This window comes from Phoca vitulina, unplaced genomic scaffold (assembly GCF_004348235.1).
Source record: "Phoca vitulina isolate PV1807 unplaced genomic scaffold, GSC_HSeal_1.0 scaffold5, whole genome shotgun sequence".
NCBI classification, from domain to species: Eukaryota; Metazoa; Chordata; class Mammalia; order Carnivora; family Phocidae; genus Phoca; species Phoca vitulina.
In genome coordinates, this window is record NW_022589708.1 from 14,709,927 (window position 1) to 14,728,623 (window position 18,697).

Here is an 18,697-nt window from a genome sequence, read left to right on the forward strand (position 1 = left end):
CTGGGGGGACTTTCATAGCCTCAGACGGAGGCTGAGTGCTCATATATTGCAAAGATAGCATTATTAAGAATTTGGAAACTGTGCACTTTCTGGGAAGGTTCTAAATATAAGTGTTCTAGTCCTTTAATTTTAGGGTGTGTGGAATACTTGAGAAGAAAGCTGCTTGGGTTTGTAGTTAGAAATCTGTGACGGGGCGCCTGGCTGGCTCAGTCGGTAGAACATGTGACTCTTGATCTCGGGGTTGTGAGTTCAAGCCCCATGTTGGGTGTAGAGATTACTTAAAAAGAAAAAAGAACTTTGATCGAGATAAACCGCATTCCCCCCACCCCAAGCAAACCCCTTTTAAAGACTTTTACAGAAATGTGCAAATTATAGTATAAAAACCAAAGGCTTCAAACAAAGCCAATTTAAATACTAGATTTTAATAGTATTGAAACCAAAGAACTGTCCACTGTAGGACTTTTGGAGTTAAGAGGTTTTTTGTTTTTTTTTTTTTAAAGATTTTATTTATTTATTCATGAGAGACAGAGAGAGAGAGGCAGAGGGAGAAGCAGGCTCCCAAGGAGCAGGGAGCCCGATGTGGGACTCGATCCCAGGACCCTGGGATCATGACCTGAGCCGAAGGCAGACGCTTAACCATCTGAGCCACCCAGGCGCCCCGAGTTAAGAGGTTTTAACCATTTCTGCTTTTCGTGCTCGGACTTTCCTTCAGCTCCACACACACAGGCCGCCCTCCCGTCACCCCGGCTCCGGACTACATGCAAAGCAAAGTTGGAAGGTAGACTTCTCATGAATTGAAAGCAAGAAAATACTGATTTGACCATAAATATTTTTATTAAATGTGAAAATACACGGGCATAAAAATAGTACCCATATTTGCAGACATATCTGAGATCCATTTCAATTAATTTTCAGTTTCTTTTTTTATTAAAACACTAAATTGAGATGGATTAAATTAGTCTTGTCTCAGAACCAGCAATAGCCTTACAGTAGGAGTAGTTTAACTTCTCAAACATCTCCACGTTTTCCCTCCTCCAACTGCTTTCCGCTGCAGGCAAGAGGTCACCGCGGATGAGTGCCACACCTGTCACTATACATAAAGCCACGCGGTGGCTAACTGTTCTCTTAAATCATTCAGCAAATGAGATCATCCATGAAAAAAAAATCCCCACCTATTAATATCATTTGCAATTGCAGAACAGACTCTGCTACTAACAAAAGGAATGATCTGATTTAGAATAAGGATATTATTTGTTGACAAATTAGCATTTGCCTTCCTCCTTCCTTTATAAATATGGGAAAGTCCACTACATTCAATGAAGTTGCATGAATTTCTCTAGGTCACACCACGCACGGTACTCAGAGCCTTTGCAGGGCCCGTTGCCGGCACCCTGTGCTGGAAGGCAGGCAGCTCTAACCCAACCTGAGGAACCGGTTTCAACGTAAGCCATCTTATGCGTTTGTTCCATAGTAAATGTCACAACTTCTGACCAATTTCATGCCTTTAAAGTGAAATCTTCCATTTTCCACCATGAAGAGGAAATGCTGCCAATTTCAAATTGTGATTCTATTAACTTTTTTCATACTTGGTTATCAGTATTTTTCCCTTAAAAAAAAACAACTATGGGGAGTTTTTACATTCCATTATCAGAGTCCCAAAAAGTTGTTTTCATACTGGTATTTAAGATAAATTTTTAATACTGACTAAAGATATTTTAAAGTTAGCATTACATCCATCCAATTCACAGTAGTAAACTATTAGTTTTCGTTTTCAAGTTTTCATTTATCCATGCTAAGAAAGCACAGTTTCAAAAATGGGCAATAAATTTATTCTTTTTAGAATCGTCTCATGTTTATAGGCTGATGTGTTTAATACTTGCTGCTGTGGAAAATATCCACAATATACAGACAAGGGCTCCTTCATTTCAGGAGCTTACCAAAAAGGAAGGAAGGAGTTTAAGACCGGAGTCTAATACAGCTAAGGCCAGGTAGCCCTGTGATTTTACTTTTCCGGAAACAGCCCTGACGGTTACCGGGCAGCTACAGGCCCCGAAACAAGAGCCAGGGGACTGGCAAGTAGAAGGAAGCCGCGAACAAGTCAAACGTTCAGTCCCGAGCTCTCCGGAGCGTGAGGACGCCGCTTCTGTCGGCGGGGGGCCTGCCGCGACGCGTCAAGGCGGGGCTCACAGTCACAGGCTGCACTGTCCTCGAGTCTCTCTGTGGCGCTGGCACTTGGCCCCGTCGCTCCTCTCTCCACTGAAGACCAGCAAGTAGCTGCGCATTTCAGTTACAGTGACTAAACTGAACCCACGGTACAATTTCAGGAACAGGACTTACAGTTACCACCAGTGCGGACAGAACCCCGCCAACAGCCGTGTGGGCAGCACCCGGACGCATCGCCCACCGGCCAGCCCGCCACCGTCCTGACTCCCTCCGGCTCCTTGGGGCGACTTCTCGTCTTCTCTGAGCAGAAAGGCAAGTGATTTCCTATTTCCTCGGTCTGATTCGGTGTGAAAATTCTTACTTTAAAAGTAGGTAGAGGCCATTGCTAGATCAAAAAACGGTCACAGTGACCTCACGTACCAAAGAACCAGACTGGCAAACAGCACTGATCTAATGCAGTCATGAGCTTACTGAGATGAAAGAATAAACAAAACTGAATTTCCCTTCGAAATCCTTTCAGCACTGACTTGAATTCTGAGACCTTAAAACGAAAGGAAAGCTGCGAACTATTCACTAATTTTCAAAATGCATTAAGTTTATTGGTAAGAAAAAGACTTCTAAATAGATGCAAAAAGCACACAGGTGTTTTGCTCAGCTCAACTATGTGATTTTTGCCCCTCCATTTAAGGAAATCTCCCCGTCTGTTTCAGGATGACTGCGGAAGGAAAGGCCCTGCACTTGGCTGCTATGGTCAGGACACCTCCCGCCACTGAAATTAAAATGCCTGATTTCATAAAAACAACATATTAGACCCATACTCATCAAAATGCTCTGAGGCCAAAACAAAAAACCTTTCCAGAATGAAGGTAGTAATTCTTATCTAAAGTAATTAGAGTTTAAATGCAGCATCAATAGTTCCATAAATATTTAATGTTCTTGATTAAAGTAACACTCAGTTTTTAGGGAAAAAATTATCCAATATACAAAGACTGAATAAGTTCATTTCTTAAAAGGTAAGAAGGTATCCCAAGAAGAGAGCCATCGCGATGGTGGAGATATAGCCAGAGCTGACTAGATTTGTAAACGTGTATTTTTTTTCTCGGCAGGAGAACCTCCAGAGGCATCAGGGTCGGGTCAAGGGGCAGGTCTCCTGTCCAACGCCCGCCTCAGACAGTACCACATGGGGGGTGGGGGGACTACAGTTCAAGAGGGTCGGTCAGGATGGACGAGAAGCTGCCCCACTGCCTTTATTAAAAGTGGGGAACATGGCATTCTCTGTCAACTGAGCAACTTTACATTTCTCAGGCAGTCCTGTTACAGGAAATTCTGTATAACTCACAACTTCAGTTCTTAAAGTATTATTACATTCTGCACTTCAAGCTTATTTTAAGTGACACCACTGCTCTATTATCTGAACCTGTGTTACATATTCTCTTTTAATTTGTTTCACGTTATTAAACAAAAGGGCCCATATGTTTTCGTGGTCTTCTGTGTTCTCTGGCAGGTACCAGACATAAAATACATGCTTCACATCCAACCAGACTCTGCTCACGCCAGCAGAGAGAGGGAAACGCATGTGGACTGGCCGAGGCTCCGTAACTGAACAGTACTGGCAAGCAGCTGGACTGAGCAGAACCGAAGCAGAGGTGTCCCTAGGAACGTACAACTCACAATGTTGATATTCTCTTTAAGAACCCTAAAACACAACCCCTTCTCATGAGGCTCCTGGCTCCTCCTCACCCACGCGGGCACTGCTGCCCTCTGCAAGGCCAGGAAGAAGAGTCTCGGCGGGCTCCAGTGCGGGCACATGCGGGAGCCGTGCCGCAGGTCCGCCTCCCGCAGACCCTTCTTCCAGGCCCTGCAAACACTTACACGGGCTGCTTTGTCAGAGACAGACCCGGTCTTCGCCTCCCTGCCTCCGTGCACCCATCAACCTCCAGTCTAAAAGGGATAGAACGATTTTTCCTATTAAAACAACTCTTTGGTCATGGACAAACTAAAAGATTTGAATTTTTTTTTCATTAGGATCCCGGAACAAGGTTTCTTTGTGTTTAATCTTTAAAAAACTTAAGAAGAGCAGAAAAACAGCTGGTTTAATTGAAGTGGAATTTAAATCTAAAAGGTCCGCCTGAGCTGAAGGGATTGAACCCCTGCCATGAGTTCCAGCTCCTGTGGAAAGGGCTGCCACCACCTCCTTGTTGGCTCTCTGCATCCAGCGGATCTTCTCCGTCATCAAACTTCTTCCTCATTTCTAGGAACGAAACGAGCAAATTAAGACCCAGGTATTCACTAAGCACGGGGAGGGGGAAAGGACCACTTCCTCTCCTCTTATCCAAACAGTTGTGCCTGATACACATCCCGTTCCCACCCAGCGCCGAGGTTTGGTCTCAGGAGAAAGGTCCTAGAGGGGACCCATCACGGAGAAGGGGTTGACGTTCAGGGCTGACAATGGGAATTCATTGAAATTCAGGCCCCCTGAATCTTCTCACCTCACAAGCATCTACCCAAGGAAATTCTTCTCTGAAAAAAAATAATTGCAGAGGAGGAGACCTCCAAAAGTCCCCACTCAAAGAGCCATGTCACCATCCTGGCCCCAGCAATGCAGTCCCAACGTCGCCAACACACCAAGCACCTTTTGGGTCTCCGTCTTAGATCCGAGCAGAACTAAGGTTCCCTGGCGTACAGCTCAGGAGGCCGCCCCCACTGCCATGCCCAGCGGTCCTGAGGAAGGTCTCCGATGAGACCGAGACTAATGCCAACAAATGGGACAGAGGAACACTTCCAGGGGGGCGGTGGGCGGGCAGGAGAGCAGACTAACATCCTCAGAGACCAAAAGAACTATTTCATCCTTAAAATAAGAACAGGGGCTAAGAAAAAGCAACAGAACACAAAAGAACCCTTAGTAATGGCAACCGCAGTTCCTGATGCCTCTGTGCCCGCCCCCCTCCCGCGTGCACAGGGCGAGCTCGGAGGACAGACCCAGGGGCTGCCGGCCCTCAGCTGCTGAGTAGAAGAACAGAGCATCCTGCTGTACTCCCTAAGCACAGCTCTACCTCTCCTGCCGGATCATAAATGAGCACGGAGGCTCATAAAGCTTCGCCTCCATAGCAGAAGCAGATGTTCAAAAAAGATTGGCCAAATGGGCATAAAATGTCATTTCCTTCTATTTCTGATGAATTTGTCTAGCCCTAGTCCTAGCTCCTGCTGACATGGAAAGACATAAAGAAGGAGTAGTTATTAGCTTAATATTCAGTTCCCTCTGCAAATCTCTAAACATTGTTCACTATTACCTAATTTCCTTGCCTTCTCTCTCATTTTCCAGGCCATTTTAGCATATGATAAAAGCATTTCCAGCAACCAGAAAATCTAATGAACATTTGACTTGGGGCAAGATTCCTGAGGAACACAGGATAAGCAGCCCCAGGCTAGTACATTCCAGCCTGGTGCCCCGGTTTCCTAATCACGCTCCTACAAGTTTGGTATGAAGAGTTCATCATTGGGCGGGGGCGGGGGGGGGGGGGGGGGAGGGAGGAACCTGAAACCTTCCCCTCACTGTTGTGCTTTGCTGTCACAGGTGGAAGAGCTGAGACTCTGAGACTCAACAAGCCCTAGTCACTTGTGCAGAAGAGAGGAGTCGAACCAGGCTTCCTGCTTCCGTGTTTGCTGGTCTTCCCACTGCACCAGGCCCACGGGGGCCGAGTCTGGCAGGGGCAGGCCTGAAACTGGACTTCTGGAACTGCCAGGCTGGGGAGCAGACCCCAGCTCCGGGGGGCAGCTTGGCCACCCCCCACGTGTAACACTGGGAACAGAGCTAGTAAGTCACCAACCACTGACTCAGCCACTTCGAGAGACAAACAATACCTGGATCAGAGAGAACTTCTTTAGCAGCTGCTATGTCAATGAACTTTTTCTCCGCTTTTTTCTTTTCTTCTTCATTCTGGAAGTTATCTGGGTGCCACTGCAGTGCTAGTTTTCGGTATGCTTTAATGATTTCTTGCTTTTTGGCGTTTCTGAGCAGTATTAAAATTAACGCTCATTAGTCAAAAAGTGCCCGACATACCACCCCCAAAAACAGAGACAGTTATGATCCCCCTGGCAAATCAGCAGCCTGGTTTTCCTAACCGTGCCAATGTTGTCCGGTTCTAGGTGATCATTAAAGCTGGTCAGTCTTCAGAATTTCAATGGGAAGAAATTACTTTTGATCTTTGTAGTTTTTTTTTAAAAGAGAAAACTGCACAGACCCATTTTTAAACTTTCTAGATTTCCAAACTACCTGATACAATTCTTGGCATTAAGAGCTAACTCTGACTCTGAACCACACTTCCTGTTTTGCTTCTGGTTAGCTTCCTTAGTTCTGGTTCAGACTTTTGATTGAAAGACTGATGGTTCCCTTGCTCAGGGAAGGTGGATCTTGTATAATTTACCCAGCTTTTGTCTATCTCAGTGCCTGTAAGTTAATTCTCAAAGTGCCACTTTATAATTCAGACTAGAGAAGTTTGCTTTTCCAAAACCCTCCTGTCCCCACCAAAAGAAAGCTCACTCCTCTTTACCCTTCCCAAAAAATCTGGGCTAGGACCTACTCATGCTACATTGTCATCCCTCTGTCACCAACTACTTATTCCCCCATCGTTGCAGAACTAGTCTAAAGAAATCTACCTGTAACAAAATTATGGTTACGATGTGAAAGATGCTTAGGTTTAATCCTGGACTGAAATTATATAAAGCAAGGAACCGAATCAGAGAAGAAAAAAGAGCAATGATAAGCTTTAAAACAGTTGATTAAAAATAACAATGTAAATTTTAAATAACTCACCTTTTTACTCCTAAGATTTTATAATAATCTCGTTTCTGCGACTGTTTCAATAGCCTCTGTGCCTTCTCTAGACCTTCCCGAATCTGCTGATCATTTTCATTGTGTTCCTGCGCAGTTTCATAATCCTGAATAGCTGTCAAAATGTTTAAGATAATGCTGTTAAAGGAACTGGAATTTATAAACTCTACTTATCCTGTAAGATTGATACTCAAGTCACCATCTCAGCCCCTTCACTCTTTTGCCATTATTGCTAAGAGCCTAAGAGGGACGGTGATGATTTTGTTAGCCAACTTACCAAAGGCCTAATGAAGGCTGAATTTAGGTAGCTTTTTACTCCCATTCAATAAAACTCACTGCTCTTTACTCGCCCACCTTCCCACCGCCACACCTTCATAGCCGTACTTTATACAAAGCAGTCTTTCCATCACTACGACTGAACTGATCGTTACATAGGAAAATAAAACCGTGGCAAAGAAAATCTGCATGGTCAGCTACAGGTCCACAATTCAGAAGAATCAGAGGCTTAGAAAGGGAGCAAGAAGAACCATCAGCAATCAGAATGTCTAAGTCATCTAGGGGTTTCAAAAGGAACTATTACAAACCTACTGTTTTTAAGCTATCGATCAAAGCAGATGACATTGTCCTGGTACGGGAAGTCTGGTAACAATCCATATTACAGTTTTTGCCTTATTTTAGAATACTATCTAGAACACAAGGCATCAGGATATCTAAGTCATGTAGAAAAGAGTCAACGTAGCAAGCCTGAGACTGTTACCCTTAGAAAGGCCTCCTGGCAAGGTTGGTCCTGGCTGGCAGATCAGAAGACGGCCTTCAGGAGCGTTCCCCCCCATTTCCTGGTAAGAATGGCTCACTGTGCCTCAGTGTTTGTACAGACAATGTGGTTTACGTTACACATCGTCTTTCTTTCTGGGAATCTGAGAGCTGGCAGGCAGAAGGTGCCTGGCTGACCAACCCCTCATGAATGCCCCGGGTACGGGTGCTCTAGCAAGCTTCCCAGCAGACAGCACCTAGCACGTCTTAAGGAATTACAGCTTGTCCTATGATTTCAAAGAGAAAGACTCTTGGAATCTTCTACCTGCTTTTCTCTGGATTTTGTGCCATGTGTCTTTTCCCTTTGCTGATGTTACTGTAGCCTTTCAGTAGAATAAATCTTAGCCTGGGTACAACTGTGTGCCGAGTCCCATGTGTCCTCCTACTGAATCACCAAATCTGGGAGTGGTCTTGAGAAGCAGACATCTCAAATAAGGAACTGTTGGATTCAAATTCTAGTTTTTAGGGAAGTGCATTTCACCGTGGGAAAAAACATCTCTCTGGACAACAGGTCTGAGGATTCGTCTTGGCAACAGCTAATCCTAGAAGGCCTTCAGGAAGGCCCATGATCCTTCTGGCATACTGCTGGAAGGTCACTAGCAGCCTAACGCCATGTCATGATGCGTAGGTCATTCCTTCACTTTACCTCATCACGCAGACATCAGCCATTTTATTTCCCATCATCACAAGAACAAGGATGAATACAGGACAATAAGATAATTCTGAGAGAGACCACTTTCACATAACTTTTATTACAGTAGTATACTGTAATTGTTCTATTATTAATCTCTTACTATGCCTAATTTATAAGTTAATCATGGGTATGTATGTATAAGAAAAAATAGTATGTATCGGGTTGGATATGATCGGCAGTTTCAGGCATCCACTGGGGGTCTGGGAAGGTGTCCCCTGCAGATAAGGGAGAATGACTGAATTAACCTGCACTACAGAGAAAAATGAACCAACACTACCTCTGGTCCAAGGAGGCGGGGGGGTGGGGGTGGTGAGGAGTACGTTTTAAGCTTTTCTCTTAATTCCTGCCTCAATGCATTAATATTAAATATTAATATGAAGCATTACTACAGTCACCCAACCCACAGTGACAACATAAAATACCTTTCCAATTTAGTACACAAAACTATCATAGTAGTGAGGTTTAAATTATCACAACCTAGTAAGGAAATGTACTTTGAAGGAATGTAATACAAGGGGAAAATGTTTCAATACATGCAATTTTGCTATTTATGCAAACTCTACATTTAAAACATGTTTTTCATTCTTAAATGTTTAGAGTATCTCCCCCAAAGCAGTCTTCTATATCCTACCCTTTTATTAAAATTTAAGGTAGACACATTTTTCCCAATCCAGAAAAAATACAAAATTATAGGTTGTTTCCTACATTCATATCATTACAGGTAGGTAATTTAATTAGAAACTTAATATGGGTGATGTTAAAACTTCCCATAGACATAAACTAGATAGATAATTTTTAATTATATTTTCTCAGATTCTACAGTCCAAGGAGTCATCTTTAAAGAAAAAGTAAATAACATCCAATTATGTTTATCCTATACCATAATTAAGCATCTACGAAAAGTAGAATAAGTCAGAAACATTAAGGCCCTGAAAAAAAATCTATTACATATTAGCCAGTTCATTTTCTATCCTCTCAACCTAAGAAAAACTTTTTCTTCCATATTCCCCCTACTCAGTTCTGAAGGGACAATGCAAACAAGGGAAGTGTACAAGTGTGCCTCCCTTCCACCCCACTCCCCCACCGAAAGGACAAAATAATAAATAATAATAATAATAGAACTGTGGCAGCACTGAAAACAGCAGACCAGAAATTTTCTTAAATTTCTGAAAGAGAGGAAGCAAATGGGATCCTATTAATAATGAATAAACCTAAGTATCCAAGTAGAAGCCCTAGCAGATTGGGAGCCATTCTTTTTGGCCAAGGATCCTCAGTTTAGCATTTAGCAGGAGCAGCTTAAAGGCAACCACCAGGATAGTCTGTGGATGACTAAAGCTCTCCCCTTGGGTGTGAAGCAGCTACGGCACCCGCCCCCCCAGGGGGCCCAAGAACCAGCGTCTAGACTGAATCACAGCTGTGCATGCAGAGGGGCCGCGGATGCAGCTGCTGGGACCAGGAAGAGCTGCAGAACCAAGCCCACGGGCACTCGAGATCTCCACAACAGATCTGGAACAAACCAAGGAAAAGCAGTTCCACCCAGAATTTAAATACACCAAAGGACCCCAGCAGATAAGTAAGGTAAGGAGCTGCTCACTTTGGCAACTGGGCAAGATGGCAAGGCCCGCAGGGGAAGTCTTCCCGTGAACCAGTCCTACCCACGGAGAACCTGCCTGCAGCTCCCCATGGCAGAAGCAGCATTTCAAAGACAGATGTGCATGGCTGCAAATGACTGGCCTCCTTCAGTCCACAGTCCATTAGCAAATCCCCAATCAGCTGCCCTTCAAAACAGATCCAGAATCGCACTGCTTCTCACCATTTCCCTGATTACCACTGTGCTGCAGTCCATCATTAACACACCTGAACAGCTGTTCCCAGCTTCCATCCTTATTCCCCTCAAAGTCTGTTCTCAGTACAGGGCCTTGGAGAGCCTTTTAAAGAGCACATCAGACCCTAATATAAATACGCCCACGGAACACTCATCTTCTTGTCCAGAATATCATGCAAAACAAACTGCGCCAGGCCTGCTAAAATGAGCTAGTATCAGCCATGAATCCAAAATGAGAGGGGGAAGCAAATACTGAGAAAGCCCAATGGCAAAAAATCACAGAAAATGCCAGCAAAATACACTTTCTGGGTGTATGGGCTCACCCCGGAGTGACAACCTCTATCCTTTGCATATTACGAGAACCATGAAATCCAGAGCCAGAGAGTGAAGATAAAGCAGAGGCCTTACTGGGGAAAAGATAGGGGGGAACAAAGAGAAGAGCACATCGCCTTGGGCAGCACATCTCAGGAACCCCCAGCAACCATGTGCTCTGTGAAGGTGAGGGGCTCACCCTCAAGTGCAAAAGATCTACCCCTTTGGTGTAGCAAAGGAAGTGGGCAGACAAGCAGCCGGGCTGGCAGCAGATGACCTCCTGGCCATGGTCTGGTTCAGAGAAGCAGAGAGGGCAGGGCCGTGGAGAAAGGCCCTCTTAGCAGGAGGCAGAATGTCTGTGGAAACAGTGAAGCAGAGAGTACCGCAACTGTTAAATACAGAAGGCTGCCCTGGGCCTGGCACTCCCTTACACACGCACGCACGCACACACACACAGCCAAGGCACTTTCCCACAAATAGGGCAGGATAAGTCAAGTCATTCTATGATCATTTTTTTTTAATGGTACAGCATCAATTCAAAGCCAATTTTTAAACTGAAACAGGAAAAGAGCACCTAAACTTACCTGATGAACATACATCAGAACAACAGCCAAATACATGAAAATTCTGAGCAGACATTATGGCATGAATTTTTTAAAAATCCAATCACCTCTTTTAAGGGTACTCACAAAGCAGAATAAGAACTCAGCAAAGAGACAAAGAGGAGATAAAAACGTGAGTAGTCAATACTCAAAAAGAAGACCAAATCGATCACAGAAGCACAGATGAAATGAGAAGGAGCCCAGGAAGCAGAAGCATATGGGAAAAAAAGAAGGCCCTAATGAAATGGAAATAAAGAGTTTAAAGCGCCTAGAGAAGAAAATGGCAGCTTGATAGAACAATCGGCTGGGAAAGCGAGCGCCCAAACCGTGTAAGTTCTTCCAACCAGCGGTGCTTGAAGCCTGGGGCTGTAGGGCTCAGCGTGCCGGGCTCCGGGAGCACCGAGGGAGCGCCGAGGGAGCACCGAGCGACACGGCGCTGCGCCCAGAGAACCGGCAGGGCAAGCCGGGCCGGCTGAAGACGCCTGGGGCACAGAGCCGGCGGCTTGCTCGCTCATTTCAGAGCGTGTCCCAGAGAGACCCCTCGGGGCACAAAGGCGCTGGTGGCCCGCGCCCTCTCCCTGCCCCGTGACTCAGCAGAAGTACAGAGCCCCTGGCAGGAACCGGCAGCGCCAACACTCGCCACCTAAGCTTATACCAGGTCCCCCCAACGCCGTGGTCCAGAAGAACCACCCATGCTAGGCACGCCTGCCTCTGTCCCAGTAGGGTGGGCAGCCTCCCCGAGACCCCACAAACTCCTGCCGGCATCGCATCTCCCCCTCTGGGAGTCGTGCGCCTCGAGGCCTTGGTCCCAACGGCAACAGGTCACATTTCACAAGCCAACTGGGGCACATGGGGTTAAAACTCGCCATCTTCAGGCCAGGGACCACACACTGCCCACGACAGGCAAAGAGAGCCTCTGCAGACTACCGGCCTGAAGGACAAAGCGGCCAGGACACAACAGCAGAGCTCACACCGGACACACTCCCGGGAGCGCCAGGCCCTGGGGGGCAGGGGACAGCACACGGCAGGGACCCACAGCACCTCTTCTTCATAAAGCCATCACCCTCAAGAACAGGAGACAGGGCTGATTTTCCTAACACACAGAAACAGGCACAGAGACTTAGACAAATGAGAAGACAAAAGACTCTATGAAAGAAGAGGACCAGGCCACAGCCACAGATCTAAGTGAGACAGATCTAAGTAACAGGCCTGATGGAGAATTTAAAGCAATGACTGATCATAAGGCTACTCACTGGACTTCAGAAAAGAGCAGAGAACATCAGTGAGATAATTAACACAGAGATAACATAGCAGAGAGAGAACATAGCAGAGAGATAACTAACACAGAGATAACATAGCAGAGAGATAACATAGCAGAGAGATAATTAACACAGAGATAACATAGCAGAGAGATAACATAGCAGAGAGGAAGGGCTCAATAAACAAAATGAGAAACACACCTGATGGAAAGAAGAGCAGGCTGGAAAAAGGAGAGGAATGAATTAATGGCCTATAGAAGAGTAATGGAAAGTGATCAAGCTGAACAAAAGAGAAAAAAAGAATTATGCAAACAAGAATAGACTTAGGAAACTCAGTGACTCCATCAAAGGTAGTAACACTCACATTAGAGGAGTCACAGAAGAAGAAAGAAAAGGGGAGAGAGAATTTATGTGAAGAAATAATAGCTGAAAAATTCCTAATCTGAGGAAGGAAACAGACATCCAGATCCGGAGACACAGAGAACCCCCAACAAAATCAACAAAAGCAGATCCACACCAAGATACATTGTAATTAAAATGGCAAATATACATGATAAAGAAAAAATATTAAAAGCAGCAAGACAAAAGAAGATGGCTGCATACAAAGGAAAGCCCCTAAGGCCAGCAGCGGATTTCTCAGCAAAACCTTTGCAAGCCAGAAAGGAGTGGCATGATATATTCAAAGTGCTAAATGGGAAAAATCTGCATCGAAGAATACTCTATCCAACAAGGCTATCATCCTGTATAGATGGAGAGATAGACTTTCCCAAACAAACAAAAATTAGAGCTCATGACCACTAAACCAGCCCAGCATGAAGTATTAAAGGGGACTCTTTGAGTGGAAAGACCAAAAGCGACAGTATGAAGGGAGGAAACACAAAAGCAATAAAAATGAATATTTCTGTGAAAAATCAGTCAAGGAACTCACAAAGTAAAAGGATATAAAATATGACACCATATACCTAAAACGTGGGGAGGAGAAAAGAACGGATTTAAACTTAAACGACCATCAACTTAATATAGATTGCTATATGCAGAGGAGGTTATACACAAACCTAATGATAACCATAAATCAAAAACCACTAATAAATAAAGAATAAAAAGAAAGAAATCCAAATATATCACTTAAAAAAAACCCAGCAAGCCATGAGAGAAAGACAAGAAAGGATCAGAGAAAATCTTCAGAAACAACCACAAAGCAAGTAATTAAGATGGGTTAGCCTGGTGATGGGTATTTTTTTTTTTTAAAGATTTTATTTATTTATTTGAGAGAGAGAATGAGACAGAGAGAGCATGAGAGGGGGGAGGATCAGAGGGAGAAGCAGACTCCCCGCTGAGCAGGGAGCCCGATGCGGGACTGGATCCCGGGACTCCAGGATCGTGACCCGAACCGAAGGCAGTCGCTCAACCAACTGAGCCACCCAGGCGCCCCAGCCTGGTGATGGGTATTAAGGAGGGCACGTTCTGCATGGAGCACTGGGTGTTATGCACAAACAATGAATCATGGAACACCACATCAAAAACTAATGATGTAATGTATGGTGATTAACCTAACAATAAAAAATTTTAAAAATAAAAAAATGGCAATAAATACATATCAATCAATAATTACACTGAATTTAAGTGGATTAAACACTCCAATCAAAAGACTTAGGGTGACAGAATGGATAAAAAAAAACAAGACCAATCTATATGCTGCCTACAAGAGCCTCATTTTAGACCTAAAGACACCTACAGATTGAAAGTGAGGAGACAGAAAAACGTTTATCACGCAAACGGATGTCAAAAGAAAGCTGGAGCAGCAACAGGTGTATCTGACAAACTAGACTTTCAAAGACTGTAACAAGAGACAAAGAAGGACACTATATAATAATAAAGGGAACACTCCAGCAAGAAGATATACAATTGTAAATATTTATGCACCCAACACAGGAGCACCCAAATACATACAATAGCTAATAACAAACATAATCAATAATAATACAATAATAGTACAGGACTTTAACACCCCACTTACATCAACATACAGATCATCTAAACAGAAAATCAACAAGGAAACAGTGGCTTTGAATGACACACTGGAACATATGGATTTAACAGATAATATACATATAAATATTTTTAAGATTTTATTTATTTATTTGACAGAGAGAGAACACAAACACACAAGCAGGCGGAGCAGCAGGCAGACGGAGAGGGAGAAGCAGGCTTCCCGCTGAGCAGACAGCCCGCCATGGGGCTTGATCCCAGGACCCTGGGATCATGACCCGAGCTGAAGGCAGACACTTAACCGACTGAGCCACCCCAGCGCCCTGGATTTAACAGATATATTAAGAACATTCCATCCTAAAACAGAAGAATACACATTCTTTTCAAGTGCACATGGAATATCCTCCCCACAAAAGATCACTATTAGGCCACAAAACAAGCCTCAACAAATTTTAAAAAGGCTGATGTCATACCAGGCATCTCTTCTGATCACAGCACTAGGAAACTAGAAGTCAACCCCAAGAAGAAATCTGGAAAGACCACATGCTACTTAAATAACATGCAATTAAACAATGAATGGGTCAACCAGGAAATAAAAGAAGAAATTTAAAAGCACATGGAAACAAATGAAAATGAAAACACAACAGTTCAAAACCTTTGCACACAGCAAAAGCTGTTCTAAAAGGAAGTTTATAGCAACACAGGCCTACCTCAAAAAGCAAGAAAAATCTCAAACAGCCTGACTTTACACCTAAAGGAACTAGAAAAAGAACAAACAAAACCTGAAATTAGCAGAAGTAAGGAATAAAGATTAGAGCAGAAATAAATGATACAGAAACTGAAAAAAAAAAAAAAAAAAAAAAAAAAAAAAAAAAAAAAACAAGGGGTGGTTTTTTTAAAAAAAAAAAAAAAAAAAAACCAATAAAATTAATAAACCTCTAGCCAGACATATCAAGAAAAAAAGAGAAAGGATGCAAATAAATAAAACCACAAATGAGAGAGAAGTAACAACCAGCACCACAAAAATACAAACAGTTATAAGAGGATATTATGGAAAACTATATGGAAACAAACTGGACAACCCAGAAGGAATAAATTCCTAGAAACATATAACCTACCGAAACTAAAACAGGGAGAAACAGAAAACTTGAACAGATGGATTACCAGCAAAGAAATTCAATCAATAATCAACTCCCAACAAAAAAAGTACAGGACTTAGAAGGCTTCACAGGGGAATTTTACCAAACATTTAAAGAAGAGTTAACACCTATTCTTCTCAAAGTATTCCAAAAAATAGAAAAGTAAGGAAAACTTTCAAATTCATTTTATGAGGCCAGCATTACCCTGATACCAAAACAGATAAAAACACCGCAAAAAAACAGAACTACAGGCCAATATCTCTGATGAACATAAATATAAAAATCCTCAACAAGATACTAGCAAACCAAATCCAACAATACATTAAAAAGATCATTCAACACCATCAAGTGGGATTTATTCCTGGGTTGCAAGTGTGGTTCAAATCACAGCATGATACATCACATCAATAAGAGAAAGGATAAGAACCATATGATCATTTCAATAGATGCAGAAAAAGCATCTGACAAAGTACAACATCCATTCATGATAAAAAACCCTCAACAAAGTAGGTTTAGAGGGAACATACTTCAACATAATAAAGGCCATATATGAAAAACCCACAGCTAACATCATCCTCAATGAGGAAAAACTGAGAGCCTTTCTTCTAAGGTCAAGAACAAGATAAGGATGTCCACTCTCACCACTTCTACTCAACATGGCACTGAAATCCTAGCCACAGCAATCAGACAACAAAAAGAAATAAAAGGCATCCAAATCAGTAAGAAAGAAGTAAAACTTTCACTACTTGCAGATGACATGATACTACACACAGAAAACCAAAAAGACTCCACCGAAAAACTGCTAGAACTGATAAATTCAGTAAAGTCACAGGATACAAAATCAATCTACAGAAATCTGTTGTGTTTCTATACACCTATAATGAAGCAGCAGAAAGAGAAATTGAGAAAACAAATCCCATTTATAACTGCATCAAAAATAATAAGATACCCAGGAATAAACCTAACCAAAGAGGTGAAAGACCTGTACTCTGAAAAAACACGGGATGAGAGAAACTGAAGACGACACAAAGAAATGGAAAGACATTCTGTGCTCCCAGATTGGAAGAACAAATACTGTTAAAATGTCTACACTACCCAATCTATACATTTAATGCAATCCCTCTCAAAATACCAACAGCATCTTTCACAGAGCTGGAACAAACTATCCTAACATTTGTATGGAACCACAGAAGACCACGAACAGCCAAAGCAATCTTGAAAAAGAAAAGCAAAGCTGGAGGCATGACAGTTCCAGACTTCAAGTAATTACAAAGCTGTAGTAATCAAACCAGTATGGTACTGGCACAAAAACAAACCCATAGATCAAGGGAACAGAATACAAAACCCAGAAATACACCCACAAACATATGGTCAATTAATCTTTGACAAAGCCAGAAAGAAGATCCAATGGGAAAAAGAGAGTCTCTTCAACAAATGGTGTTGGGAAAACTAGAGAGCCACATGCAAAAGAATGAAACCCGACACCTGGGTGGCTCAGTCGTTAAGCATCTGCCTTTGGCTCAGGTCATGATCCCAGGGTCCTGGGATCGAGCCCTGCATTGGGCTCCCTGCTCCGCGGGAAGCCTGCTTCTCCCTCTCCCACTCCCCCTGCTTGTATTCCCTCTCTCGCCGTGTCTCTCTGTCAAATAAATAGAAACTTTAAATAAATAAATAAATAAATAAAAAGAATGAAACCGGACCACTTTCTTACACCATACACAAAGATAAATTCAAGATGGATTAAAGACCTAAATGTGAGATCTGAAACCATTAAAGTCCTTAAAGAGAGCATGGGCAGTAATATCTCTGACATTGGCTATAGCAACTTTTTTCTAGATATGCCTCCTGAGGCAAGGAAGACAAAAGTAAAAATAAACTATTGGGGCTACATCAAAATAAAAGGCTTCTGCACAATGAAGGAAAGGATCAACAAAACTCAAAGGTAACCTACTGAATGAGATAAGATATCTGCAAATGACATATCCAATAAAGGGTTAGTATCCAAAATATATAAAGAACTTATAAAACTCAACACCCAAAAAACAAGTAATCCAATTTAAAGATGGGCAGAAGACATCAACAGACATTTCTTCAAAGAAGACATCCAGATGGCTGACAGACACCTGAAAAGATGCTCATCATCACTTCTCATTAGGGAAATGCATATCAAAACTATAATGAGTTTGTTATTCACCTCAAAGCTGTCAGAATGGCTAAAATCAACAATACAAGAAACAACAGGTGTTGGCGAGGATGTGGAGAAAAAGGAACCCTCTTACGCTGTTGGTGGGAATGCAAACCGGTGCGGCCACTCTGGAAAACAGTACGGAGGTTCCTCAAAAGGTTAAAACTAGAACTACCCTACGATCCAGCAATTGCATTACCGGGTATTTACCCAGAGAATACAAAAACACTAATTCAAGGGGATACATGCACTTCTATGTGCATAGCAGCATTATTCACAATAGCCAGGATATGGAAGCAGCCCAAGTGTCCATGGACAGATGAACGGACAAAGATGTGGTATATATCTGCAACAGAATATTATTCAGCCATAATAAAGAATGAAATCTTGCCATTTGCAATGACATGGATGGAACTAGAGCGTATAATGCTAAGTGAAATAAGTCAGTCAGAGAAAGACAAATACCATATGATTTCACTCATTGTGAAATTTAAGAAATACAACAAGCAAAAGGAAAAAGAGACAAACCAAGGAACCGACACTTTTTTTTTTAAGTAATCTCTACACCCAAAGTGGGGCTCAAATTCACAACCCTGAGATTAAGAGTCACATGATTTACCGACTGAGCCAGCCAGGTGTCCTTCAGGCTCTTAACTATAGAGAACAAACTGATGGTTACCAAAGGGGAGGTGGGGAAGGGGATGGGTGAAATAGGTGATGGAGATTAAGGAGTGCACTTGTCATGATGAGCACCCAGTGATTAAAATAAAAACTTGGGGGGCGCCTGGGTGGCTCAGTCGTTAAGCGTCTGCCTTCGGCTCAGGTCATGATCCCAGGGTCCTGGGATCGAGCCCCGCATCAGGCTCCCTGCTCACCGGGGAGCCT

At 43.1% G+C, this 18,697-nt stretch overlaps 1 protein-coding gene across 1 annotated transcript in view; it reads right to left on the reverse strand.

The window, feature by feature from the left end:
• Positions 1 to 812: 812 nt before the first annotated feature.
• Positions 813 to 18,697, reverse strand: part of DNAJC3 (DnaJ heat shock protein family (Hsp40) member C3) — a 68,930-nt gene continuing 51,045 nt past the window's right edge. The window contains exons 10-12 of the mRNA XM_032402745.1: positions 6,977 to 7,109; positions 6,025 to 6,173; positions 813 to 4,414 (exon numbers count right to left, since the gene is read on the reverse strand). Of these exons, the coding sequence (XP_032258636.1) occupies positions 4,257 to 4,414; positions 6,025 to 6,173; positions 6,977 to 7,109 (440 nt within the window). The 3' untranslated portion in view covers positions 813 to 4,256. The remainder of the gene's footprint in view (positions 4,415 to 6,024; positions 6,174 to 6,976; positions 7,110 to 18,697) is intronic.